General features: G+C 38.0%; 1 protein-coding gene across 6 annotated transcripts in view; it reads right to left on the minus strand.

Annotated features, from left to right (window-relative positions):
• Positions 1-27,849, minus strand: part of DCLK2 (doublecortin like kinase 2) — a 92,670-nt gene that overhangs the window by 29,750 nt on the left and 35,071 nt on the right. For 4 of the 6 annotated variants that reach the window (XM_075090415.1, XM_075090419.1, XM_075090417.1 and 1 more), the window contains exons 3-6: positions 15,483-15,585; positions 12,960-13,061; positions 11,613-11,663; positions 7,454-7,548 (exon numbers count right to left, since the gene is read on the minus strand). In XM_075090415.1, coding sequence (XP_074946516.1) covers positions 7,454-7,548; positions 11,613-11,663; positions 12,960-13,061; positions 15,483-15,585 — 351 coding nt within the window. The remainder of the gene's footprint in view (positions 1-7,453; positions 7,549-11,612; positions 11,664-12,959; positions 13,062-15,482; positions 15,586-27,849) is intronic. The other 2 variants (XM_075090416.1, XM_075090420.1) reach the window with 1 other exon arrangement.

A 27,849-nucleotide genomic window follows, 5' to 3' on the forward strand; every position in this document is an offset into this window, starting at 1 on the left:
GATCACTGCAAAGTATTAGTCATCAGCAAAAAACATTTTCTATTTTGGGTTTTCAGTGAGTGACAATACATATCTAGCCCACGTTTCCAACTTCCTTTATCCTTGTGATCAGGTCAGAGCATGACTGGGCACATTCCTTTTTACCCCAGTATTTACAAGAAGGAAGCAAACAGCAACAGGAAAAAAGCTAAATGGAATATGAGAAGGAAAAAAAAAATCTAATGCTGCAGTTGTGGTTGACGACCTAGATCAGAATCTGAAATGGCAGGTTTATCCTTAGCTCTGCCACTAATTTGCCTCATGCGCCTCGACATGAAGTTGAACTCTCTCTACAACAGAGATTGCCTGTAATTTGGGTGCAGTAGGCCTGTGCCTCAGTTCCTCAGCAGCAAATCAGTCTAGTCTTTCCCTATTGTTTCAGAGCACAGTAGAAATAAATTCTTAAGATGTCTGTGAGGTGCTTGACTAGTCAGAAAAAGGTGGGGAGGAGGTAAGAATTGAAAATAAGTGACACAGAATAAAGTGATTTTTATTATTGAAGTAATTTTCTAATCGTTTAACTATGCAGTGACATACTTAGACTATCTTGTACTGTTGGCATCCCAACAGCTACAGGTATTTTGAAGGTGAGGTAAAGATTTTGGATGCGCAAGTACCCTTGACTGGTTCACGAGCCATTCCTGAAGTAGCAAGGAGAAGAGAAAAGGATGCGTGTTGCTTTGATACTACACTAGGAACATGGATGGCATCTACAGTCATACCGCTGATTAGGTTTTGCAACAATTCCTCCTCCTGTATTCTAGTCAACACAGCACTACTGCTCTCTTCTGATACTGTTCCCCTTACACATGGTAAATTCAGAGTGCACAGGACTTAAATCCACCCTCTCACATACACATGCAAGCCCTAGAAAAACTCAGACCTGGGGCAGAATTTGTTTTTAAAAGCTCACAGAGTAATTTAGAGCAGCAATGGCTATCCAACCCTTCGAACAGAACAAACGCTTCAGAATGTGGATGCTACTGGCCAAGAACATCTTATGCCAACAGTCATTCCTGTTGTATTTAAACATAATTATTATTGCTCTTACTTCCCTCAAGTTGTCTCCCCACAGGTAATTCGTGTTTCAACAGCACATCCAGAGCCAAATGCACAATACAACACAGTTGTTAGAGATACTGAGAATATCTTGGTGAACACACAGTTCTCAAAACTAGTTGCGTGCAATTTTACAGATTAATTAAAGATGCTGTAAAAAGTTACAAAAGGTACTGTGCTGAAAAAAACCCCACCCAACTGTTTTGTTTTCTTCATATGCTGAACTATTTTCTGTGGAATAACCATTTTTCCAGGTTCACAAAAATTACTAAACACATTCCTCTATATTTTATATTATTTTACAGAGACTGACTATGACTTAAATCACTAGGTTTATCAACATGTTGTGTTTTTTTGAGAAACACTCACATTAGATCTGTCATATCCGTAAGCTTAACACACCTACTTTAGTACCCAACATGCTTATTACATCTTGACATAACAACTAAGGAACAGGTATTTAGCATTTACTAATTTTATCCCTACTAATATCCAACCCATTAAAAACTCTACTTTGTACTTTGTACTGTAGCTTTTTTTGTTTGGTTGGTTGTTTTTGTTGGGTTTTTTTTGGTTTTGGGTTTGTTTTTTTTTTCCCCACTATCTGAAGTATCCAATGTATAATGTGTCAGACAGCTGCATCCTGCCTGATACTGCATATCAGGTTTTCTACATCTAAGTTAATCATAAGAAATTGAAAGAAAAAAATAAACAGAAAACATAAAAGCCTTTAAAGCAGAGTCTAAGAGCACCACCTGAAATTGCTATGCAAATGTCAGGTGATATTTAAACAGCAGGGATGGACTGGCCCAAGATTCCCTTAAAACCTGGGTCAGAGCGTAAGTGATTTGGGAAAGAAAAAGCTGCAGCTTGACAGTTGTTTTAATCAAGCTACCTCTACTGGTCCAGCAGGAAAGATTTTTAATAAATCTTTTGAATCAAAATGCTATCATATACCTGGAAAAAAGTAAACATAGTGTTTATATTTAAAATAAAAATGTGCAGGGACATAAGAAAGTAATCCCAGATAACTACACATCTGATGGGATTTTATTTTTCATCTCATGAGAGTGTGAGGAAGGATCCGCAGATATAAACCCATATTTTCTCTTGACATAGAATGGTACCTTAGCTGACAAACCTTTGCACTCAGGATTAGATTAATTGCCCATGACATGAATGTTTGTGGAAACGTCTGGGGCCTTCTTCATATTGACAGAAATACCTAACTTCTTGGCAGCTATATGGGATAGTGCCTTCTAGAGCACCCATCTAAAGGTTTCCTGTGTCTGTCCCTCTTGCTGTCTGGATAGAAATGAAAGACTTTTGCCATCAGATTGCTAGGCATACAAAGGTCCTGTGTACATTGTCCTGCATGCACACGCACAAGTGCTTCTTTGACTTCAGTCAGACCTCCTATGGTTGCTCAACATCTTCATAGTATATCTAAGATGCACTAAATGTGCTGCCCTTGACCTCCAGCACATTCATAATGTGCTGAAGATACTCTGAACTGTATGGTACGTATGTACGCACACCCACACCCTTCTGGCCTGGAAAATTCCAGACAGAAATATGGGACCTCCACACAAACATTATTGTTACTATATTGATCCTGTAATATCTTCAAAGTGCATCTAGCTAAACTTAGAAAAAGACTGTCTAATATTGTTAACTTTTCCTTGAGTTCTGATCTGGCATTGCTGTGGTAATCTTTAATCTGATGGCTAAGAAGAGAATGTGAACTCTCATACCTTCAGAAAACTCCTTGATAGTCTCAAAGAAGCTTTCACTGTCTTTACGAAAACATCCACATTGGTGGCGAATCTAACTGTAGACTATGAGTTTTTAGTGAAATTGTGAATTAACCGTTTGCAGAAGTATTCTCTGCAATCTGGGGACAGTTTTATAGTGTCACTGTAATTCATCCTGAAAGGCTGCAGTAAGAAAGGGACAAATGATATTCCAAACATAAATGAAATGTTATTTATGTAATCAGTATTTCCAATGAGATGCTGTTGGTATTTATTATTATAATGCTTAATAGTAACATAATCTGTAAGACAGAAACTTCATATTTTTTAAGCAATACTTAAACACTGCTAGTAACCCAAATATACTGAGAAGCTACTTGTAACAATACAACAGCCAATTAGAATGTAGTGATTTTGCTATCGTTAATTTGAGCGTACATGGTATGGAATAGATATAATGTCATGCATTTTGTTGCAGTGCTCTGGAAACACTCAAGAACAACATCAAGATTTACGCTTTTTCTAAAGAGATTTTGAGTTGCATCACATTATGTAAAGCATTTTGCAAACTGATGACAAGGGTGAATGGACTCTACACTAAGTGCAATACCTCAGTTTCCCTACCAGCACAAATTAGCCAAGTCTATTTATCCACTATATGAACATGATGCTGAATTGTAAATTCAACAAAGGCTGCAGTTAAAGAATTCCTCTAAGAACTGCTGTTGAAGCTGGGTCACTAGGTTGGATAATTGCATGTAAATATTCTTAACGTGTAGCTCCTAACAGAAGCACATGTGTACAAAAGTGAAGAAATTAAAACCTTGATAAAGATAGGCACTAATCCTTCAAATCTCTTAAGCACATGTTTAACTTTAAGTACATTAACATCCTCATTGAAGTAAAGGGACTACTTAATAGCTTAAAGTTAAGCAAGTACTTAAGTTATTTGTTGGATCAGGTTTTAATGCCCTTTCACTTTGGTTATTTGGTCAATCAATCAAAAAAGTATTACTGAGACAAATTCAAACACAATGCTATTTAACATAATTGGGATTCTAAGAAAGGCCTCAACTGTAAAGCTTCTTTATTTGTACAATTTTATTTTCTTTTTAAAAAGATGACCAGATTTTGTGATACTTTATTTCAAGAGGGGAAAATAAAACACATCCAAGTAAGCATAAGGAAGTTATGACACCACTTTCCAAAATCTCGTCTTTAATCTAGTCTCTGGATGATTTTTATGGTACAAAGTGTGCATAGAAACAGACGTACTGGAAGACCTAAGAGTCAAAGTATCCGTAACAGGATTGCATATCTAGGGATCTATAAGTGCACACTTAGAACCAAAGAAAAGGGTTAAACTTTTCAATTGTTACCTGCCTACAGAACAGCAAAAGGACTCCTCTCAGTCCGTTGTCCTGTGCCACCTAATGCACTACTCCCATTACTTCTTAATCAATGCATTAGTTTTAATCTCTATGGAAGTTAATAGAAAAGTAAGAAAGCACATTTTTTCAAAAAGGAATAACGCACAGAGTAGTCATCTACTTCATGCCTGTATTTGTTAACTTTTATATCTAAATCTTTACCTTGAAACAAATCCTTTGCAAAGCAAAATGCTTAGTTTCGGGCTACAACTGTGATGTTAAAAATAAACAGCTTTAATAAGAATACATAGTAGCATGTAACTTGGTGCATGGTATCCATATTTGACACTTACAGAAACAAAGGCATTTATTTGGGGTTGTGGGAAAATTCTGTAGTGTTTACTATTCTTAAGCCATTGCATAAATTCTTTACTTCAATATAATCTTAGACTCTAGTACAGTTTTTTAAAAGCAATTCTACAAGATTGGGATGCTGGACAGAAAACTGGCTTACTGTCTGTTCTAAACAATTACTAGCACAAGGGCACACTGGTTGGAAGAGCTAAGAAAACAGAAGGAAAACCCTTCTCTTTAAAGATAAGCTGTCCACGAGGACTGTTTATTACAAGGGGTTTTCTGTGCCTAAGTGTACCACTTTTGCTTATGAAGTGTTGTGAAGCAGAAGGAATCCTTGGGGAATGAAGAGACTTCACTTTTCCTTTAAAGTGGCATTCGGAGAGTATGATGTAAAACTCAATGTCTGAGACTCAGAAAAAATTCCTGTTGCAGTCAGCACCTTTTGCAAGTTTACTGCCTTGATGACTAGCGTTATCACTTAAGCTCTACGTTGATCATCAAATTTTAAAAAGCTAAGCCAGGTTCTAATCTCTAGTCAAATATTTTATTTTGCTTTCCAAACAATGCAGTTTTTAAAGTACAGTTCATGTGCAGCTGCTCCGATGGTCTGCTCTTTACAGGAAACAGAAACATCAATCCTGATTTGTTCCCTTTTCCTGCTGCTCCTATAAAACCATTATTAAGTGTTCCTGTTTGATGCTCTACAAAAATAAACTCACATGATTTCTACCCAACCAATCAGTCAAAATATTGCATTTCCAAAGCTAGAAACCTGAGAAATATGCTTTATTCTTTCACTGTCTGCCATGGTATTTACATCTACATTTTCATTTAGCTGTAGTCACGGCACCTTCTTTATACAAGTGCAGGAAGCCAGACTTACTTGTCTGCAGTGATGCAGCCTTAGCAACAAGGAATTATTTAACAAGGAAAACCAGTAATATCAAAATAACAAAACTGGTCCCTGCTTTCCCTCATCAGACTGGCGAAGATCAATATAACAAAAATAATAATGGTTTTCTTAAAAGAATCTGGTTTTGCATAAGCCCATGCCTCCCTGTTGCTGATTTTATGTTGATACTTTACCAAAACAGTCATTACTACTAGAACATAATCAAGAAACAAAGGTCACTGCACAGTGCACTCAGTCCTTTTGGAATTTATCCTGAGATTCACCAGATAACTTTCCCTATCTTCAGTCTCAGGAGCACAGCTGGGATCCTCCCACCAAACAAGTGCATCCAAATGGGATAAAACAAGAGGTACTCACTAACTTCAGTAAAAGGTCAGGTCTGAGATGATTAATTTGTTTTTTCTGTTTTCTTGGTCATATAGGGATGAAATATTTGACACGAAAGTCCACTAGCATCTAGCATCAATTAAATTCCAAAATGAGAAAGTACAACAGCCTTGTTCAGTGGAATTGACAATGAAGGGGAAAAAGGACATGTCTGCTTTACTGAAAACGGCTTGTTACTATCAGAATTATCTCTTATCTTAATGGAGCTTTAATCGGCTAAAAGCAGACAGGACAGCATAAGGAAAAAAAAAAAAACCAAACCAAATTATCTAGTTTCTAAACTTGTAATTTCATTAAAGAAAGACAAAAGACCATTTATTAAATACAGTGCAGACCAGCTGAGAGCCTCAAGTCCAATGATTCTGGTGTCCTCTACTCTAAGTTCTATAGCAGAGCTGTCTGGACAAATTTTAAGCACACAGTTCTGATTTTCAATGTCAGAACTCTTACTGGTCTTGAAAAATGCTTTACAGAGGAAAGACCAATCTATGTTGCTTTGGACAAATTGAAGCTATGGGATGGTACAGCTCAATCACATAAAGGCAGAGATCAATACTAAATTGCCTCAATGAACGAAACAACTAAAAATATATTAGAATTAAACAAATAAATAAATATCTTCTCTCAGAGTTATCACAGAAGCTTGGCAGAAACCAGTGCCATACTCCTTGCAAAACAGACAAAGCCTTGGTAACAATTAGCATGTCAAAACCCAAACCTAAATACTATTCAAATCACGTCCTTTAGCCAGTCTCTTAATTGAGAAAACAGTGTTCCACAGAATTATCCAGCTTCTTCACCACTGTTGTGTTCACCAATGGGAGCTATTACTTGATCAGAATAATCAGTGCGAACCATCCAGTGTGCTTCCAGCAAGGATGCAACTGATGATTTCATAAGAAAATTCTCCTTGAAAGGACAGCTGCACAAATGCAGCAGTAAGATGCTCAGCTGTGCTCCAGACTGTTTTTTTTGTTATTTTACCGAGCGAAGGCACAGAGCCACCTCTAAGAACTGTAAATGCTACGAATTTTTAAGTGGGAGAGGAAGAGAATTCTCTTGGTGCAACACAGAGAAAAATCTGCCAGGCATGAGGCTGCTCCCAAAGGAACCCCTCATATGCTTTTAGGCAGGAGACTGCATTAAGGGGTGAAATTGTGTGCCACAGATGAGGAAGTGTGCTTCAGATAAAATTTCGGGCAATGCTAAGAGACCATAAAGTATCCAGAAGAAGATACTATATTTATATAGGCTGAGGGGATATACATTACTTGGGGGGTTTCTGCAGTCCACAAAACAATGGAAAATCTGGAAGGCAAATTGGCATTTTCAAGCCACCACCACCCTCCACCTTTCCTAAGGTGAGAGTTCCATCCTGTCAACCAAAGGCAAAATACAAAAATCTTACTTCAGATCTCTTCTCCACTTCAACTGAAAAATCATAATAGCAAGGCTAGCCTATAGAACTATAACCCTTTCTTTTTTCCTTTTTATTTTTTTCTTCTTCAGCTTTGCTGTAATACTTAATTCAGTGAATAATGGAATTTAGTGTTTTTGATGGTTCTTGTACTTACCTTTAGTCCACGAAAGCTGCCTGGGCTTGTTGGTGAAGAGCTGGAGGACTTTGTAGATTTTGGGGTGGATAATTGACTGCTTGGGGTTCCATTAACTGGCCAAAGCAATAAAAGCAAACAGATGAAAGAAGAGATGAATGAAAGTCAAAAACCCTAACCTGCTTTTAAACATAACCTCTCTGACAAGTTATGACTCAAATCTGCATACAAAGACCAAAACAGACTCCTCAGCATTTAGGAATAAATTATACGCTTGCATGCCACACAACTGTGCCCCCAAAACTCATGTGGCTGGATATGGGATCAAGACGACACACAAACAATGCATTGTCATTCTAGAGATTAAAAAGGCCTATTCTGTCCTTTGCCAGTGCAAGAGCTTTGGGTAAATAGCAGCCACAGCCTTTTAAAATTGTATCTTTTATTGTGATATCGCATAATAAGATCAGGAGAAAGTGTTCATAAAGACATTTGACCCTCCATCTCTCCCTTTTGGATCAACACCTTATTTCTAGCTAGAATGTTTCACAGAACACAAGTAGTTTTGTTTGGGGTTTTTTTTTTCAGGAAAAAAAAAAACGAACAAACAAGAAGTATGGGCTATTTGTATGATAAAGAACTTAAGTAGTAGTTCAGAAAAATATCGATTTAGGGGAAAAAAGCCCCAACAAGGTAAAGGCCAGTTGGTTATTTCTGAACTTCCAAGAAGCTTAAGTGTCTGTGAAAACATACAATACCCTCCCTATTGATTTTGAGTCCAATCATTTTAAGTCCAGTTTTCCAGAGAGGCCTCATCTGTTATACCTCTGGTGATTTGAATATAATTGTCCTGGTATCAGCTGGGGTAGAGTTAATTTTTTTCCTAGTAGCTGGTATGGGGCTGTGTTTTGGATTTAGTATGAGCATGATGTTGATAACACGCTGATGTTTTAGTTGCGGCTAAGTAGTGCTTACACTAGTCAAGGACTTTTCAGCTCCCCATGCTCTGCTGGGTGCACAAGAAGCTGGGAGGGGACACGGCTGGGACAGCTGACCCCAGGGATGTCCCATGCCATATGACGTCATGCTCAGCATATAGAGCTGTGGGAGTTGGCTGGGGCAGGACTGCTGCTCAGGAACAGGCTGGGCATTGGTCAATGGGTGGTGAGCAACTGCATGGTACATCACTTATTTTGTATATTGTTTTATAGTTATAATTTTCCCTTCCTTTTCTGTCCTATTAATCTGTCTTTACCTCAACCCACTAAGTCTACTTCCACCGCCTGCCCCCAGTTCTCTCCCCCATCCCACGGGGGCAGATGGGTGAGCGAATGGCTGTGTGGTGTTTTTCTGCCTGCTGGGTTAAACCACAACAACAACTTAGGTCAGTCCCTGTACTTTTCTGAAAAAAAAAATAATTTAAAAAACTGATTAATTTCATTATGCAGACAGAATAGTGCACTGATCATCATACACAAATATGATGCAACGTTGTATGATGTGACATTACTTCCACTCTCACTGAACCTCATTTTTCCTGGGAAAGGAAAATACTAGGCAGAAATTTAAGAGCTAAAAAGGTTTCATAGCTGATTCATGGTGAAGAATTATTTTTTCAGAAAGAAAAAAAACAACCCTGGCAAATAGAAACTTAGCTTCAAAGTAAATAACAGTTACACCTGCACATATCCTTTACGCATTCAGAGGTCTGTCATGGGTTATGCATAACTTCTTAACCAGTGTTATTGGATATATTTTACAAGTGTCTATTAACCTAGTACCCTAATATTCTCTGAGTGTTGAAGATGCATTCCAAGTAGGAACAGTGGGCCAATCTGGCTGTGCTACGACTTCCACAAATCCCCCCCTTTTTTCCTTCCTTCACAAAAATCTCTGATGTGTGATGTTAAGATACAACTCATTAGCATTTACCTACAGAATAAGTCTATCCTGAAGTCCGATAACCTGGATTTACATTCCCAGATCTGTTACAGGACTAATATCTTAGTTTTTTCTACTAAAAGTATTCAGTATGTTTAGGATATTTTTGTCTTGACGTTAACAAGGGTTTCCTGTAAGAATAACAGGCGAATTATTTAAGAGGTTTTTTAAGAAGCTAAAAGTATTTAGGAGTATACATCCCTCCTGCAGACTTCATCACTTTTAGATAGCCTTCTTGACACCCAGCATATCAGTACACCCTTGTTTTATAGAGAATTTGCAAGTATGACAATGAAAAGTGCTAGTGATTGCTATCTTACCATTTTCTGCTTCTTGCACACACAATTTGCTCTAGCCATTAGAAAAAATACTCAGCTGTAAAGTTCATGACCAAAAATGAGATACTTCAGTAGAACAATTTGCTTCCAAATGACCAACTATTACTACAGGAGGAAAAAATTTTTGTTTATTCAGAAATTCTTTTTACACGCCTTACAGAAATGTCACTATTCCCTGAACATAACCATTCACACACTATAAGACATCCTTACCTGTCTCTAAGTCACTACCATCCTCTTAAGTATTGACAGAACTACTAAATTGTGCCTGTGAAATTGGCTGGTTAACATAATCTTCTTCCATCTAATAACTGTTTACAGAAGAACATTCCAGCCTACACTGACAGTACCAGCTCTTTGCTAGTATCTTAGATATACTTGGTGGACAAGGGTGGTGTTCGGAGCCAGGGGTGTGACTAGATTATGTGCAGAGGTCCCTTCCAGCTTTTGCCCTTCTATAATTCTACAACACACAGCACATTCTGCTGAGGATCCTGTTTAAAAGAGCTGTCTCTAGCTACAGCTGAGCAGTGCTTACACAGTCAAGGCCTTTTCTGCTCCTCACACCACCCTGCCAGCGAGCAGGCTGGGGGTGCATTAGAAGTTGGGAGGGGACACGGCTGGGACAGCTGACCCCAACTGACCCAAGGGATATTAGATATCCCATACCATATGACGTCATGCTCAGCAATAAAGCTAGGGGCAAGGTTGGCGGGAAGGCCACCGCTCAGGAACTGGCTGGGCATCAGTCGGTTGGTGGTGAGCAATTGTTTTCATTTGCATCAGTTGTCTGTCTTGGGTTTTATTTCTCTCTCTCTCTGTTATTTTCCTTTTAATTACAATGTATTATTATTTTATTTTACTTCAATTCTTAAACTCTTTTTAACTCAACCCACGAGTTTTCTCATTTCAACCTCTCTAATTCTCTCCCCCATCCCGCTGGCAGGGGCAGTGAGCAAGCAGCTGCGTGGGGCTTAGTTGCCAGCTGGGGTTAAACCTTCCCACTGCTATTTCAGACAGTAGTTTTTTGGGGGTTTGGGTTCGTTGTTTTTTTTTTTTAACTCAGAAAACACACAAGCAATGGGTATTCATGTTTGGCACAAACTTGTCCACTGCTATCGATTTGCTGATTATTTCATGTATACGCAAAACTTACCTTTCTAAGAATTTTCTAAGTATAAGTTTTTTTGGTGTTTGTTTTGACATGCATAGCAGCCTGAATATACAGGGAAAAAAATTCTTCTCTGTCATTCTTTAACTAGTACATATGAGGCTACAATTCTTTAGCATATTGGAATGTTGAAAACTGGAAAACCTATGAATACCTTTTAAATCGTTAACTTCTAGTATGGTCCAAAGTGTCAATTTATTTGCTAATCAAAATGCAGGTTACTTGTTTTAGAGATACTTTCACTTTGAACTGGAGGCTCAAAGAGGTTTCTTGGTGTTTTAGAACTTAGGCTGAAATAACACAAGAAAACAAAGGTAAAAAACTGCAAATAAAATGAAAACTATGACACGTGGTTTTGCACTGCTTTTTCCAGCAACTCTTACCTGTCTTTTTGCGCTGGCTGAAATTTTCTATTATAGTATGCTTTAGAATACACATACAAATGTACTGCTCCTCAGAATGCTCCTGTACTTGTAGTCAAATTATACCTTAGCAAACTTAACTTTGACACCATTATCAGATGTCCAACAACTATAAAGCATCCTTTATATTATCTCACTCAAACTATCTACTTCAACAAAAACCCTACACCCATTATGTCTCTCATTCACTGAAGGCAAAATGCGTGTGTCAAGCTTAAAAATATTCACAAATACGGCAAAAATAATACAGGTAAATGAAGAGGGAGGAGACACGCTAGTGATATACAGCCATAATAGTAATGGCTCACCTGGGGATTTTGCTGAAGAATAAGCACTGGAGTAGTGGCCACCCCTCTTTACTGTACTCATATATGTGACACAAAGGAAAAAGACAGTAAGGAAAGAAGTTATTAAACAGCTCTGAACATGCATGAAAGGAAGAAGGGTAAATAAATATAAGTAAAGACTACATGAGAAAAATGGCAAGTAAATAGAAGGATAAATACCAGACACTTTGGATAAATCTTTCAAATTAACCTAACCAGAGTAGAAATAAGTAAGGAAATGACGGCACTGTTTTCTAAATACTTTGCATAAAATTCACTGTTGCTAGATATCCTATGCGATCTCATTGGAGTTAACATGATTGCGGGAAATGCAGATCAGTTGTGAACCTTGCCCTTCGTGCTACATTTTTCTTTGTAGTTACTGCGATCTGTCTTTGAAGCTTTTAAATTAAATATTCAACCTTTATAAAGAGATGATAAGTATTCCATTTTGAAAGAAGCCAAAGACATAAAATTACTTTAACCAGCATCAATTAAGCAAAATAAATATTGATATGGAAATGACAATATGGACCATGTTGCAGTTCTGAATACACGCACAGGAGTTCACATGTACAGTTACATTCAAAACACAGCATCACATATTTACATATTCTATGGTTTGATTTCACAGCTACTTCTCCAGGTCTGAGGAAAAAAATTATTTTTTATTGTATTTAGAAATTAAATGCAGAGGTAAAAAAGAGAAAAACCCAAGTTTCTCCCTTCTATTATTTGCATAAGAGACTCAGTGGTTGGAACATATGGCGTTCAGCCAAACTGCTGGCAAAAACACAATGTGAACCTTTCTTTGGAATTACAGGAAGCACAAGAAAAAGAAAAAATGTCTTTGTTAATGGGCAATAACATTCCAGAACATCTCCTAAAATTACTTGAAAATGCAAAATCCAGTATTTCCGACAATCTAAGGCTTATATAGAAGAAATCTTTCAAATTCAAAACCCTTAAGGGTATACTCTAGTTCAATGAACATGAATTTAACCATATAACCATTCTAGAGTTAATAGTCTTCAAGAAAATCAAGTTGCACGCCAAAAACATATCCCAAGTATACATAAACTGAAACTTTTTGTGTGTGTTAATTAAAAAAAATAGAAGCCACATTTCTTATCAGGATTCAAAAATAAATGCAATTTTTATTATATAGCAGTATTAAATCTATGACACAAACTGAAAAAATGTTTTTTCCCCTCAGGAAGTAAAGCATGGCACTTGTATTATAGACAGAGCCAACAGTTTTTTCAACCCATTAATCAAATTCTACCTTTCATGTATTCTACGTGTTCAGCTCTTTCCTAGAAGTAGTACCTGAGGCAGGTGATTTGCTTCGACGTGAAGGTCCTGGACTTTTGGACCCAGTATGCCTCATGCCAGATGATCGTGAGTAAGAGGACTTCATAACACGGCATTCTACAAAGCAAGCAGATAGTGTCTTGACAACAGTTCAATATACAGGCTTCCTCTAATCACTACTGTTGCTGCTTATTATCCAGAAAATGAACATCAGTGTTTTCTAAACATGCTTGCCCAACTAAATGAAACAGATTTATAAGAGCATCTCACAACTTTGACCTACATACCATCAAGCATATTTGAGCTACTCAAACGCTGTATGTAACATTCTGCATGTATTATTTCTTCATGTCTTGAAACTGGATTATTACTATAATTCAAGTTTGTACCTATGCACAGCTGAAAGAGTAAAGAAGTCAGCTGATGCCAAGGTTCTGATAATTCAGTAAATCCTGCACACTGCAATGGGAGCTTCTATAGGGCAACTGCACAGCATGCCCCACTTACCTTCTTTTGCAAGAAACTGATATTGTGACCGATTTTTAAAGAGGTGAAACAGCCTATTGTTTCCAAAAGGCTGAGTCAACAGATTACTGCCATTTACCATCAGCAATATGTCATTAAATAAAGGACAACCTAAATGGGATAGGAATCAATAGGCATACATGCATTGACATTTTAGAAACATTTTAATTCCTACAGTTAGCATCCACTGAAAATCACTCCCAATGGAATCATATAAATTTCCCTCCTAATTTTGTCCCTGTTATTCATCACTAGGATGTCAATGCCATCATTATGATGCCATGTCACCATCAAAAATAGTAAGTAGAGCTGTGTACTGTGCCAGTCAAGTCATGTTCCACTCTGTACCTAACCTGCTTTTCTCCATTAAGACCTCCAGAGTTATTAGAGAAAGCAGGGACTGCTAGAGCTGAAGAGACAAAGGGAGAAAAAAAACCGCCGTCACTGGGATCTCCGAAAGGAAATGAGCCGAATTAGTCTGTGAATGGTGTAATAGGAAAAGCAAACTTACAGCCTTAAAATCCACAAAGGAAATGATGATTTTGCCCAGCCTGGGATTTGCAGTGTGAGTTAATACAGCCATGCTCTTCCACTCCCATATCAGAATAAAATCACGTCTTAGCTAGTCTAAAACTATGTTAAAAAAAAATACCCCTCTTGCCACCCCCACACTAGCTGAAATAATCAGGCAGTTCTGGAAAAGCAGCATGCTGGCAACAACAATAGAATGGAAGCCAGCTAAATCTTCCATCCATCCAAATGTACAAAGCAGTGGTTAGATATATAACTTCCTGGTGTAACTGAAGATTTTGTAATGAAATTAATGGCATTTGTAAAAATTAGAAAAAACAGCAGGTGCTTTTGCTTGCAGTTACCTGAGAGCAAGGCAAAACGCCCCACCCTTCACAACCTGAAGCTCTCCTCAAATAATCTAATGATTCTTACCAGGGCAAGTTTTCTTTACTACATATTAATTTTTTCATAAACGAAGATCAGGGTGATTCTACAGCTGAACCAATACAGACAGGAAAAACATGTCTAGTAGGGCCTGTTGTGATAGGACATGGGGTAACTGTTTTAAACTAAAAAAGGGTAGATTCAGACTAGATATAAGGAAGAAATTTTTTATTATTAGAATGGTGAAACACTGGAACAGGTTGTAGATGCTCCATCCCAAGAACATCCAAGGTTGGGTTGGACGGGGCTCTGAGCAACCTGATCTGGTTGAAGATGTCCCTGCTCACTGCAGCAGGGTTGGACTAGATGACTTTTAAAGGTCCCTTCCAACCCAAACCATTCTATGACACTATGAACATGAACAAGAAAACCAACACATATATGATTTGATATTCCAAGCCAATTCTAAAAATCTCTGGCAGGGGAGAGAGCTTCTCCCTTGAAATTACTTACAAATTTTCTCTTTACAGAAAAAAAATCTTTCATAAACAAGTTAAATTAATGATCTGTCAATGGCAGAGAGCACGGGCACAAAGTTCTAGTTCGTCTGACCCCCCTCACCACCCAGCATCCCCTATAACTTCACAATATAAACACGCTCATCAGTTGGTCTATAGCAGACAAGACTGGAATGTGTGAATTGTCTAGCAGGACAAATCAAGACCTGAAATGAACAAGGTTACACTTTTCAAAAATCTCATGAAGACAGCAATATGGAAATCATCTTATAGTCACAGATGTCAAAAGTGAACGTTTTTAACAGATTTTAGATCCATTAGATCCACCACTGGACTTTTTAAAATTCGATGCTGTTTTCTATGCAACATTAGGGACAGAGTCTATTTTCCAAGAAAATAGATCAGGTTTGTTAGTGCATTTTAACAGACTTACAGAATCCAGATGATAGTTTGGAAAAACTTCTTAATCCATAGGAAAATATATTCCCATATATATTTCCCTAAATCACACAACTGGAGGATTGAACAGGGGGGAGGTGGGGAGAAGTTCTCAATGAAGTTGAGAACTTCTCAGTGGGTTTAGGATGTTCAGTCTTACCGCTGTGATCCAACACGAAGTCATCCTGAGCATACCGGTATTTCTCAGGCCCACACGCAATGAAGACGTCATCATCTCCAAAGAAGTCCTGCAAGCATGTCACCTTGACAGCAAAATATGCAAAGCAAAATAAATAAATGCAGTACTTGCAAATACTAAATCTTCACTTAGTCAGGAACAATTAATAAGTTTTTGTTTTCTTTTTCACAGTGATACTATGTTCTTTTCTAATGACAGACACACTCCAGTTCTTAAGTAATTCAGCTCTCCCAGTAGTGCAGGAAACCTCAGCATTAAGAATGTAAAATATGACTGCCCCTCACCTCCAAAACCAACTTCTCTTACATGTAACACCTGTATTTTTGCCTGTAACTACACATGCATGCTGATGACTTTCACAGGACCAGCTATTAACACTACTCAAATATCAAAGCATCTTGTATTCTTACATTAATTGCTTATGGAAATATCTGTTGTGTTAAAATGACTGCATCTACAAATTTATTTTTTTATGCTCTGAGGCATTTAATTTTCATGTTTTAATGTCCTGTTAAAAAAATATTTCTCCTTTTTGTTAAAAGGTATTTCCTATTCAAGAAAAAAAGAAATATAGAGTCCCTTACATGCCCTTTGCAGCTCTGTCTGTTCTTAATTGTCCCATTAACGATGTTACAGTGTATTTCAAGAAGGATGGGGATATCAAAAAGAAAAATATTTTAGACAGTCTTTAAAAACACAAAAGCAAAGACCTCGAAAAAACCTCACTCCTCAAAAGTCATAGAAGTCACCATGTGAAGGAGCAAGTGTCTGCTTTAAAACCTAAAAAACTAAAATAAAAAAATGCCACACCGAATTCATTCTAGCTCCCTTGTAAGAAAAAAAAGTGTTTCAAGGTAGCAAGCTATTTTTTAAAATGTAAACAGATTAAAATTTTACTGTATAATCTTTTCCCTATTCTTTTTAACATTGCACACTCAAATGAGATCTGGGAATAAAAGCTATGTAGAAGCCAAGAAAGTTAGAACAATTTGGTAAAATCATGTAGTTAAAGAGGTAAAACAAAAAACTGCTTTCAGGGAAACTAGCCTTTTTCCTTCCCAGACACCTGTCAACACCATTTACTTATTTTACCCACTGTGGTAACAGTAAACATTGCCAGAACTACTGGAAGGGGGTCTCTACTGCCTGCAGTATTCTGAGAAACACTCAGAATATCAATGACCCTGAGCTCTCTGCAAGAACACCCACACACAGCATTCACCAGCAGCGCAGTTGCCATGGGAGCTCGCCCAGGAATAACAGCCAGTGCCCTTACAGCAAGATCCTCACTACAGTGCCAGATGCAGCATCCAGCATTCGTGTCACTGTGTTATGCAGCCAAAAAGACTCCAGCCATCACCAAATTCCTTTTATTGTTTTCTTACCACTGCAATGACAATCTGCTCTCACTGAGAAGAGACATTTTCAGCTGTACTTGAAACCACTGCTTCTAGTTAACTAAAGAGGCAGTAATAACTGGATTCAAAAGGCCATACAAATTTAAGAGAAGTTTTGCTAATATGGGATTTATTCCTCTCTAACGAAAGGACTCGTTATCGTTTCCACAGGTTTCAGGAATCCAGCAACCAACCCAAACCCACCGCTACAGGAAGAGCTGTGAGAAAGCTTTCAGAACACTTATCCCAGGAGCACTGCTGGACACGGGAAGAGATGTTTTTGTCAGACAGATGTTCACACCCAAAGCCCCGAAAATTGGGTGCCATTTCCACAAACTCTGCCTACCCACCACTGCTTTATTACTCATGCCCCCAGTGCCCTTGCCGTGCTGTTTTGAGCAGGTTAGAGTTTAATGCTGTGGTTTAGCAGAGCCTAAAATTAATCTTTCTGTTCTGATTCAAAGCCTCCCCCTCATTCCTTAACCTATCCAGTCTAACATCTGAGCTGAAAGAGAGGAGAGAATGACAGGTCTTATGTCAGTGATATTACTGCATGCAGCATCATCCTTTCATTGTCTGCAGAGCAATTCTGCAAAGGATGGGTCAGATCTGTGCGCAAAAGATGGCAGGAGTAGCTTTAGAAAAGCACCTTAAAACCTTTTGTAAATGGCTATTGGGGATGGGAATAAAGAACTTTAAGAAAAGTATTAATTTCCATAGGTACTTTCCCACAGGTTCATGGATATACAGTTTCCCCAGGCAAGAATACAGAGGGGTAATTGTGAGTACCAGTGATCAGATAAACTGCTGGACATGGAGCAACTGCACCTCCCTCTTGGATTTCAAACACTTACTGCTTTTTTTTCTTTGAGAGTTTCATTAGCAGTAGAACTTGTGCATATGAAGAGCATGTCAGTCATTCCAGTAAGTTCAGAATCAAAATTTGGTTTGTCAAACTGATGTATGACAAATGCTGCTTCTCTTTCCACTAAGCGTCTATGCTCTCTTACCCGTTCTTTGTTTTGCTGCACTTGGTGCTAAAAAACTGTTCAGTCCTTCAAAATAATTCCTAAAAAGCCTTTCAAAGGAAGACAGCATTAGCAAAGCTGCATATAAGTGTACCATGGCAAAAATAGGCAAATATGTAGTCATTCATTCAAGTAACAACCCTTTTGCTAGTCCTGATGCTATGAACTTCTAATGAAGGAAGTTGAAAATGTGAAGAGCTTTAGACACCTTGAAGAGGGTAAGCACCAAAACGAGATCTGATTTTCAGTAGTCTTGAGAGCTTTTTTAAAATTACAGACATTAGGTCATTTTTGAGATTCAGATCTAGCCTATTCTTAGACTACATCTACAAAATCTCTATAAAAGTACTCAGAATGCATGTTTTCTATCTGTGGCCTTGCAGTAAAGCTCAATCAGAACCTCTCCTGTCTGTGGTTTTAATTACCACAGACAGTGCTCTCTTAAAAAAGCGAGACAAACGTGATTTGTTTGTCAGAGAAGATAGGAAAGAAAATTTCTCTTTTAAATCTGATTTTTTTTAATGGAAGTCATATACAGAGCTGTACAAGGAAGTTTTTTAGGGTTTATCATTACAACTAGCACTACAAAGAATTCACTTCCTTGAATTCTTCCCCCCACCCCCCCATAGAAAAGTGAAATATATTTTGAAAAATGGCTTTAGGAACTCTTAGAAAAATCTTATTTTGTTAACTCTGAATGTTTCAATTAACATGTTTAAAATGCGTTAAACCTTATTTATTTCTAAATACAACACCCGTTCTTAGCCAAATATTGCCTATGTTCTGCTGGTAATTCCACTGCCTTCCCTTTATTTAGAACAGAAAGTGACTTACTGGTGCTCCTCTGACAACTCAGACTGCTATCAGGTTGCCTTGTTGCACTGCTTTTGTTCAAAATATGTCACTATACACAGCAAAGTAGTGCATATTTGGGTAGTACTGGACTTGTACTCAAGTCCTTTAAAAATACTTCTAATGGCTTAGAATTGCAAGCAGGAATACAAGGGAATAGGGGAAAGCAGAAATATTGTGCAAGAAGTCTCAGAATAAATATAACTGGAAGTCAACATCATGTTTTCTTTTTTAGCAGGGTCACCCACAGCATTATTGTGTGTCTGTTTCAACAGAATCCATTCACTTGCATTCTCACCACAGCTTTCTGAGACAATGTGCAAATGAGACTGGGCATCACTGCTTCCTGATGGGTTCAGAAAGGCTGTGCTCATCATTAGACTAAAGATCAGAGGACAACATAATTCAAGCGGGAGCACCAGGAGAATTATATTGTAATTCGCCTGAATTGCAAGAAACCCAAACAAGTATGCAAGAGGCTCAATGATCCAATGAACCAAAACTTGAATTGCTTGTTACAAAAAAAGGAGTCTTTTCTCATAAAACTTCCCCCTCTTCCCCAACTGAGGAAATCTTGGGACACTGAATGGATTAAGTTTTTTGAAAAACACACAAAGACCTTTCTAACAGAGTTACATATTACTAAATATGCACTATGTTACAGAAGTGGCATGACCAACAGTAGCTTACAAGACCATTAATGGTAAAAGCACTTCAAAAATCACATGGCTGAAAGCACAAAAATGTGGTTTACAAACAGGAAAAAAAATGAAGCACAAACTCACAAGAATGGACAAAAATGCAAGCCAAAATGTGAAATTGGGGTGTTGAAAGGGAAGGGAGAGAAACACACCTATTTGAAAAATCAGTTTCCTGATCCCTTGCGATCTACTAGTGCAGTGTTTTAATGTCACATACACCATCATATTTACCTTTTAAAAGAGGCTTATACTTCTGAAATATTTATAACCAAACAAGTTTGCTCTTTACAAATAAATACTTCTTCAGTCAGATGAAGCTACTGGATTAGAATACACAAATTGTGGTCCATACAGAAATTCCTTTCCCATTACAATCCCACAGGCCTAGAAATGTAATTTACACCAACTTCTACTCCCACCTCTGAATCTAACAAGCAGAAGATACATTCCCACCAGAAGAAACATAAATAATGATCTATCTTTTATAGACAGAATTCAACAGGTATTTAATAATTGTCCTTTATGATGAAGTAACAGCTAAAAAATTGAATGATATACACAAACCTTAATTCACAAGATATTTGTCCTCCACCTCCACAGGAAAAAAAAATAGTAAAAATAACCCCAAACAAGCCAGCTGAGAGACTGACACCATGGAGGTTTTATAAACACCTGAAAAATTACTAAAGAGTTAATTAAATTTAATTATTTAATTAAAAATAAAAATTACTGAAGAATTCAATACCTGTCAAAATGTTAGCACTAAAGAGAGTTCTGTAACCAGAGCAGACTGGGGAGCAAGAGGCTGGAGAGCAGCTCTGCAGAGGGGGACCTGGGGGTTATGGTTGGCAGCAGGTTGAACATGAGCCAACAGTGTGTCCTGGCAGCCAAGAGGGCCAACCGTGTCCTGGGGTGCATCAAGCCCTGCATTGCTAGTTGGTCCAGGGAGGTGATTGTCCCTCTCTACTCTCCGCTGGTGCGGCCTCACCTCGAGTGCTGTGTGCAGTTTTGGGCACCACAGTACATTAAGGATATAAAGCCACTAGAGAGTGTCCAGAGGAGGGCCATGAAGTTGGTGAAGGGTTTAGAGGGGAAGGTGTATGAGAAGCAGCTAAAGTCCCTTCATTTATTCAGCCTGGAGAAGAGGAGGCTGAGGACAGACCTCATTGTGGTCTGCAGCTTCCTCACAATGGGAGGAGGAGGGGCAGGCACTGATCTCTCCTTTCTGGTGACCAACTATAGGACCCAAGGGAATGGCAGCAAGATGTGGCAGGGGAGGTTTAGGCTGGATATTAGGGAAAGGTTCTTCACCCAGGGGGTGGTGGAGCACTGGAACAGGCTCCCCAGGGAGGCATCATGGCACCAAGCCTGACAATATTCAAGAAGCACTTGGACAACTCCCTCAGAGATGAGATATGGTGTAAATTTGGGGTTATCCTGTGCAGGGACAGGAGTTGGACTCAATGATCCTTGCAGGTCCCTTCCAACTCAGGACATCCTATGATTCTAACCATATATCAACATGTTTCAGCCAAGAGCTCAGTGGATAAATTGTATTTATTCCAGCACTACAAATATGCTTCATTCTAAATGTAGAAGGAAGAGCTCTAAAGACAAATAGTTTGGCTCAATTTAGTACGGCTGATTCAATTTAAGTAAGCAGCAACAGGACTGTACTGTTTAAGTCTGAAGAGCCACACCCTGTGACTGGGGAAAGCTTCTCTGGATGACAAATTCCATCAGCTGAAAATGGAACTCATGAAACATCAAAACTGGAAAAGATATGCAAGATCATTTGTATTTGTTTTAACAATGAAAGAAATATTTGTATCTACTGACTGCAAGAAAACAGGATATGGTGTAAATATTTAAAAAAGGAAGCACATAACATACCAGACAAAAGGAAAACTAGGAAAACTGGCATGCACAGTAACAGCTGGATTTGTGTATGTGTTTTCAGCTCAACAGTAGTGACAGGCATTTGGGGCTGAAATTCTTAAAGAAATGCAGTGTGGGATTTTTTTCCATGAATTGCTGAAAAAAATGTGAATAATTTGTGAAATGTCAGCATGACAAATCTAGATACCATCTCCCTGCCTACGCCTTCAGTGTGAGGGTTCTCCACATTTCTGCTGGGAAATGCTACTCTTCTCTGACTGGGACAGATTACAGCTATGCTGGCCTGACAGTTTTGCCCTTTGCCCCTTGCATCAACCTTTATTTCTGAACACAAAAGACGAATATTTGTCTATTGTGCTAGTCAGGTCGTATTTGTAATAATGATTTTTGTTTCGCCTTTCCAAACACAATTAGTGCTGCCACTTCCTCTTTACTGCCATACAGTCTCATTAAAATTCTTGCAGAGTTTCTGAAGCTGTCAGGCTTACAGTTCAAGGGATTATGCATGTCCTGAAGTGCAAAATGCAAGGAAAGCACTCCTGCAGAAACAGGTCAGTCCTCCGTTTTCTATTTCAGTCCCATCACCAGCGGAGCCAGCCTTAACTTTCCAAAGGAAGAGCTTCCTCTGAGCAGCCTCAGGAACTCAAAAAGGAAGGTGAAAAGGGCATTCCCATGCTTTCCTACTAAGTACTGTGATTTTAACACAGATTTTCTTACCTTGGAACTTCCCCTTAGTCTCTGCACTTTCACAGAAAAACTTGACCAAGGGAAAGGGGATGTACGTGTTTAACCAATATTCTGAACTACTTACTAAGCCATCAATATCCTTCATGACTGAAAATAACTTAAGGCAGCTATCTGCCTGGTTATACTGAGTCACATCTCCTGACATGCCTTCACTAAACAACGAGGGAGTGCCCTGATAGGTAGTGAGAATATACTCAGGAAGTAGAAATAGAGAGAAAAGTCAAACCAGTGAGTTCCTGACATGCCCTTTAAAAAAAATACTGTAATTGCCAGTATTCTTTTTTTAATTAACAACGTATTGATTTGGTAGAAATGACAAAGTGTTGAAAGCAACTATTCTAAGTGATTTGGAATCAGGCAAAAAAGAAACTGTTCAAGAGCCAGGCAAGTATGGAAGCCCACATTGTACACAGGAACAGCAACAAAATGCACTGCTTTATCAGATACATAGTAAACCTGGAAAATGAGGTCGAGTGATAAAATTCCTGCTGGTAGAGTGAAGAAACACTTGACGTTTGCAAAAAAATTCTGTTCCTCACCAGCATATGTTCTCTGTGACAGCTCTACTACAGAATCTCTCTGGGAATTCCCAAATTAAACAAAATTACACAACACCAGAAGAAAGGTAAGCAAGCTCCTAACCTTTGATGAAATGCTTGAAAGAGCTCAAATGCCACTAAGACTGGGCACATCTGCCCAAAACAGCTATAGATTAGGCTGGGGAGTCCTAAAGCTTGAGGACAGACTCTAGACACATTTCTTACTGGCTGTAGCTATGAGGACTATGAAACGCATCATAGTAACTTCCCCAACAGTCAACTTCCATAAGATCATTAGCAGACCAGACCAGAAAAAAATCTCCTTTGTCCTCGAAAAATAATCAGAATTAGGTCAAATACCTCTTAATATCTGAGGCTTAAATGCACAATTATTTTGTCTGCAACTAAAACATGACATACAGTAACAGAAATCAGATCATGCAGAAAGAATGCAGAAGTATCAGTTGTGTTACAAAATTAAAAAATTCATTACCTGATTTTCTGTTTTACAACTGTGCATATTGATCAGCAAATTCACTTCAGATTTTAAAGACTATGATTTTCCTTTATACTAACCTCCCTATATTTCTTAACAAAATAAAGAAACTTTTTAAAAGTGGGTGTTTTTTGCTTGTTTGCAATTTACTCTGAGGCTCTAAGACCTTTCTAACAGTCTCAGTTAATCTGTTTGTGAAAACATGTTGGTCCTTTTTCTCTATAGCTAATTCAAGTAGTCCACCTGTTTTTCAGTCTCACTGTACAAAGTCCTTTTTTAACCCATGCAGTTGGTTAGCTTTAGGCTTGAGAGCAGTTCCGCTGCAGTCAATGGAATTATTCACATTCATGAAACTACACACAACCACGGCTTGTGAAAGGTCTGAGGGCAGCCCCAGCTCTGCTGGACACTGCAATAAAACCATATAATGAATCTGATTTTTAGTCCAGAACCTCCACAAGACATTGGCTGATTTACCATTTGAGGTTTGGCATCTGGCACCCTTTTGTCTTTTCCTTCAAGTTTATTAAATTCAGTAAACAATAAGAAAAAACCTAAGCTTTCTGTTTTTAAAAATTTGTAAATGTTGGATTTGCCTGCCTTCAATAAAGGCAGCTTGTTAGCCTTTTTAGGAAAAAAAAATAAAATTGAAACAAAGTCCATACTGAGAATAATTCTTCTAGGCCAGCTTCCCAAATGACTATTTAATCAGTGGCTGTGTCACATTTTTACAGTCGTCATTAGAAAATGAACCTCCTTTCACTGACACTATGTGATGACGAACAGCAGCGAAAACTGAGGAGACAAACCCTTCTGTCCCACAGGGAATCTAAAGAGTAAGAAAACAGAAGTGTTAAATCTTTGCCTGCTGCCTTGTAAACAGAAAAAAATCTGGCAGGAAACACCTAATTCAGTATGACAATGCAGAAAGACTGCATAAACAGAGTGGTCAGGTCACCACAACTCATAGAGCCATACAGCTATTGGAAACAGATGACAGAATAGAGCCCGTATCACATTTTGGTTTTAATTTTAAACAGATTTTTGCATATATTTTTTAACATCTCAAAGTTTAATTCAGAAGATGAACACACATGGAAATGGAAGATCACATTTGGGTGCGATTCAGATAGATCATCCTCACTGCAACGGCAATGACAGTAAGAAAAACAAACTGTAGAAATATGCACAAGCTAAAGTGAGTTCCTACACATATCTATTTCTCAAAGCCTTCCAGTACTGTAAGACTTTCTGGCAAGGTCCATTCACCCATTTTTACAAAGGGCAAAACAAATCTATTTCTGCAAAATTGTATTTCAAGTGTTGCACTGATTAAGTGCAGCTATTTAGATATCAGACAATCACAGTTGAAAAGGACTAAAATTCTGGAAATTTTGAATCATTTTGAATCACACTGTATAACTTATCTGTCTATCTCTGCAACACAAAACACCCCAGAACAATCCTTCCTGCAGTATTATCCACTACTTCAACAAGAGTCAATCATTTCAGTATATTAAACAGTGAAATTTAACATAATGCTTCTCAATTTCAAGAGTTACACAAAGAAACAACCGCCTTACTAAACATGGGACAAGTGGAAACTGGAAACCAAGAACGAACAAATACAGCTCACGGTACGACAATAATCCAGTTTGTCTGCAGAGAAAAAAAAATCAACCAGTATTTTTCAGTTACAAGAGAAGGATCATATCCTTGCCCATAGATGCATTAATCACAGCAGCTCAGAAGTCAGCATAACAGATTCTTTCCTTAAGTGGCATAACTGGGAAGCCTAATACAGAACTAAAAATAGCACCTGACTTCACACAGCTAACCTTCCCTCTTACCACTGAGTAGCTAGTCTAAAAATAAAAGCTACTTGTATCAGGAAAGAACATTAAAAGAAAAAGTGTACATATAAGGACAGATAGGTGGCTCATCCAATTCAGTAAAATCTTATGGATTTAATGCCACCCTGTTCCACAACACAAATGCAGTTAAAATATCCTATACCATTTTTTTTCCATAAGATCACCCCTTTTGCACTATTATAGGAATCAGTGCCCTTAGCTAACCACCCTACTTGAAAAAGATGGCATTCACATACTATGAGGAACTTAAAAAAATGAAATCATACAGCCAAATACTTAATGTACTTTCATTTCTCTGATTTTTTTAGATCAGAAGAGTTGCTGTGGCACACAGTGATAATCTACTGCAATCCAAGGTTTCCACTGCTCATGGGCAGACACTATTTCCTGGAGAGATTACAGAAGCAGCAGTTCTTTAAATGAGAACTATTTCTCCATAGACAAACAAGAAATTCAAAGTCGGTGTTTGTGGCCGGTACAGAAAGAATAAAAGAGAAGGTAGAACTCTGGAAAGGTCCTTTGATGAAGGGTATAAATAAATTTTCATGAATCTTTAAGCTTCAAATGAAAGTTTTAGTTTTACACTGGAACAGGTTGCCCAGAGACATGGTAGATGCCCCAGCCCTGGAAACGTTCAAGGTCAGGTTGGATGGGGCTCTGAGTAACCTGATCTGGTTGAAGATGTCCCTGCTCACTGCAGGGGGGTTGGACTAGATGGCCTTTAAAGGTGCCTTCCAACCCAAACCATTCTATGATTCTGTGGTTTTCCTATGCCTTGAATTGTTCATGTAGTAGCTGCTAAAGTCAGGTTTCTGTTCAAATTCTATTAAAAAAATAAAATTAAGTAACTCTAAGATTAAAAATATTAGTTGAAAGCCATGACTCACTGCAATTAACATTGTTATGTAGAGATACAAAAATCTACTGTTTTCTGAGTTCCTGTGTCAGGGTTTCAATCTCGTACTCATTCAAAGCTGTCTCGCACTGCAATGGGAGGGGAAAAAGTTTAGGTACCCTATAAATTCAGGTCTCTCTATCGGTTCTGTCCCCTTCATATATACCACTCCACACAACAAGAAGTCTTGCTAAAATCCACTGAGCTCCTTACAGACTAGAAGAATGCTTTTCACAAGTATTTTAAGTTTTGGTCATTTAACATTTTTAACCCCTAAGTTACTTCATTTAATCAGGATTCTATCTGTTTCAGTACAACAAACAACTGCACTTCCAACTGACCCTGCAGTTCTGTTTTTATAATGTTAGCTTATAAGTTTTGCAATGTTAATTGCTTGCCATACATTCAAACAGCACAGAGACTGTTCAAATGCATTTGACTACTGAAGTATCCTCCTCACTTAACTGGAAACTGGAAATACAGAAGCAAATTTAAGCTTATGGATGCTCTTTATTCACCATTTCAAACAATGCCATTTCACAGATGAAATGACAGAAATTCATTGTGAAGGTCTTTCAGGCTCAGAAAATTAGCTTCCATGCTTAGCCTGCTTTGCCTGTCATGAGCTATTGAGGTCTGTTGAACTTGTATGCAACACCCAGAACAGTTTGCTAGGTATGCAGCACCAAGTAAAAACAATGAGGATATAACTGATTAATTGAAAGATTAGATGCTCAGAAATGCAAGGAAAATTACAGTAGTACAGGAAACAGAAACTGTGCTTTGTAACCGGCTTTCAGATATCCAATTCAATTCCATTAGCTCCCAACTTTGACCAACATTATTTCAAACCCTGTTGCTGCTGCTTCTGAATTGCTTTACTAAGCAGATAAACAGGTGTAAACCACATTTGAAGATGGAGAAACATCTTTGATTTCATGGTCAGACAACAAATGGATTACAAAGACAGCAGAAAAATAACATTTTTAGGCACTGACAAAACAACAAATGTGTCAATACTGTTATACCAGAAGTCCTGCCAGGAAAAAAGGTGTTTCTATCCGTTTATCCTTAAAAACAAAAACCAGCAAAATCTCACGGATATCTCTTCCTTCATGCCTGAAAATGTCAATTCTTCCTTTGAAAAAATGTCCACAAGTTTCAGAAAAAAAGCAAAATGGAACCGCCCCCACAGAAGCACAGACCAAAAACAACGCTGCCCCCAGGACTCTCCAGGCCACATACAGTACAGAAAGTGCTAAGCCCCATTTCTCAGTCACTTGACTTTTGTGGCATCTGCTGTAAGTCCTGGGTGAAGCGTTTTAGATATCTTATTTTAAAATCATACTGCATTACACTTTTATTGCTATACTGCTAGGAAAAGCTTGGAACTCTACTTTGGTGAGTTAGGCAGAGGATTTAGGTGACTCAGTACTTTTTTTTAATTAAAGGTTGACTCAGTCTGTTAGTTGGGTCTTTTAGGTAAAGTGGGAGTAAACTGGAAGGTGAAAAAGATGCATATAGGGTCATAAATCAACAACGAACTATTAACTATCAAAAAACCCTAAAGCAGCTTGGATGACTGTTTCTGCTGAGCCAGAACATCAGAGACGCTGCTGAATATTAGAAGCATCTGGTACTATTATCTTGTTTTGTGTAACTCTGTATCAATTATATGATAGGTGTTTTTGAAATGCATGAGAAAGATCATCCTGTTTGGAATTATTTAGTTCGGAATTCATTACTGGTATCTGGAAATAAGTTTTCAGAAAGCAGGAACAATACATCATTGATTGTTACTGAAGATCCATTTCCAAACCACTGAATTTTTGTTTTTAAGAAACTCTAAAAAACACATTCCAGGCCTCCTTCCATAATACACTGAACTATGAAGTGTAAA

The sequence above is a fragment of the Phalacrocorax aristotelis genome, chromosome 4 (assembly GCF_949628215.1).
Source record: "Phalacrocorax aristotelis chromosome 4, bGulAri2.1, whole genome shotgun sequence".
Lineage (NCBI taxonomy): Eukaryota > Metazoa > Chordata > Aves > Suliformes > Phalacrocoracidae > Phalacrocorax > Phalacrocorax aristotelis.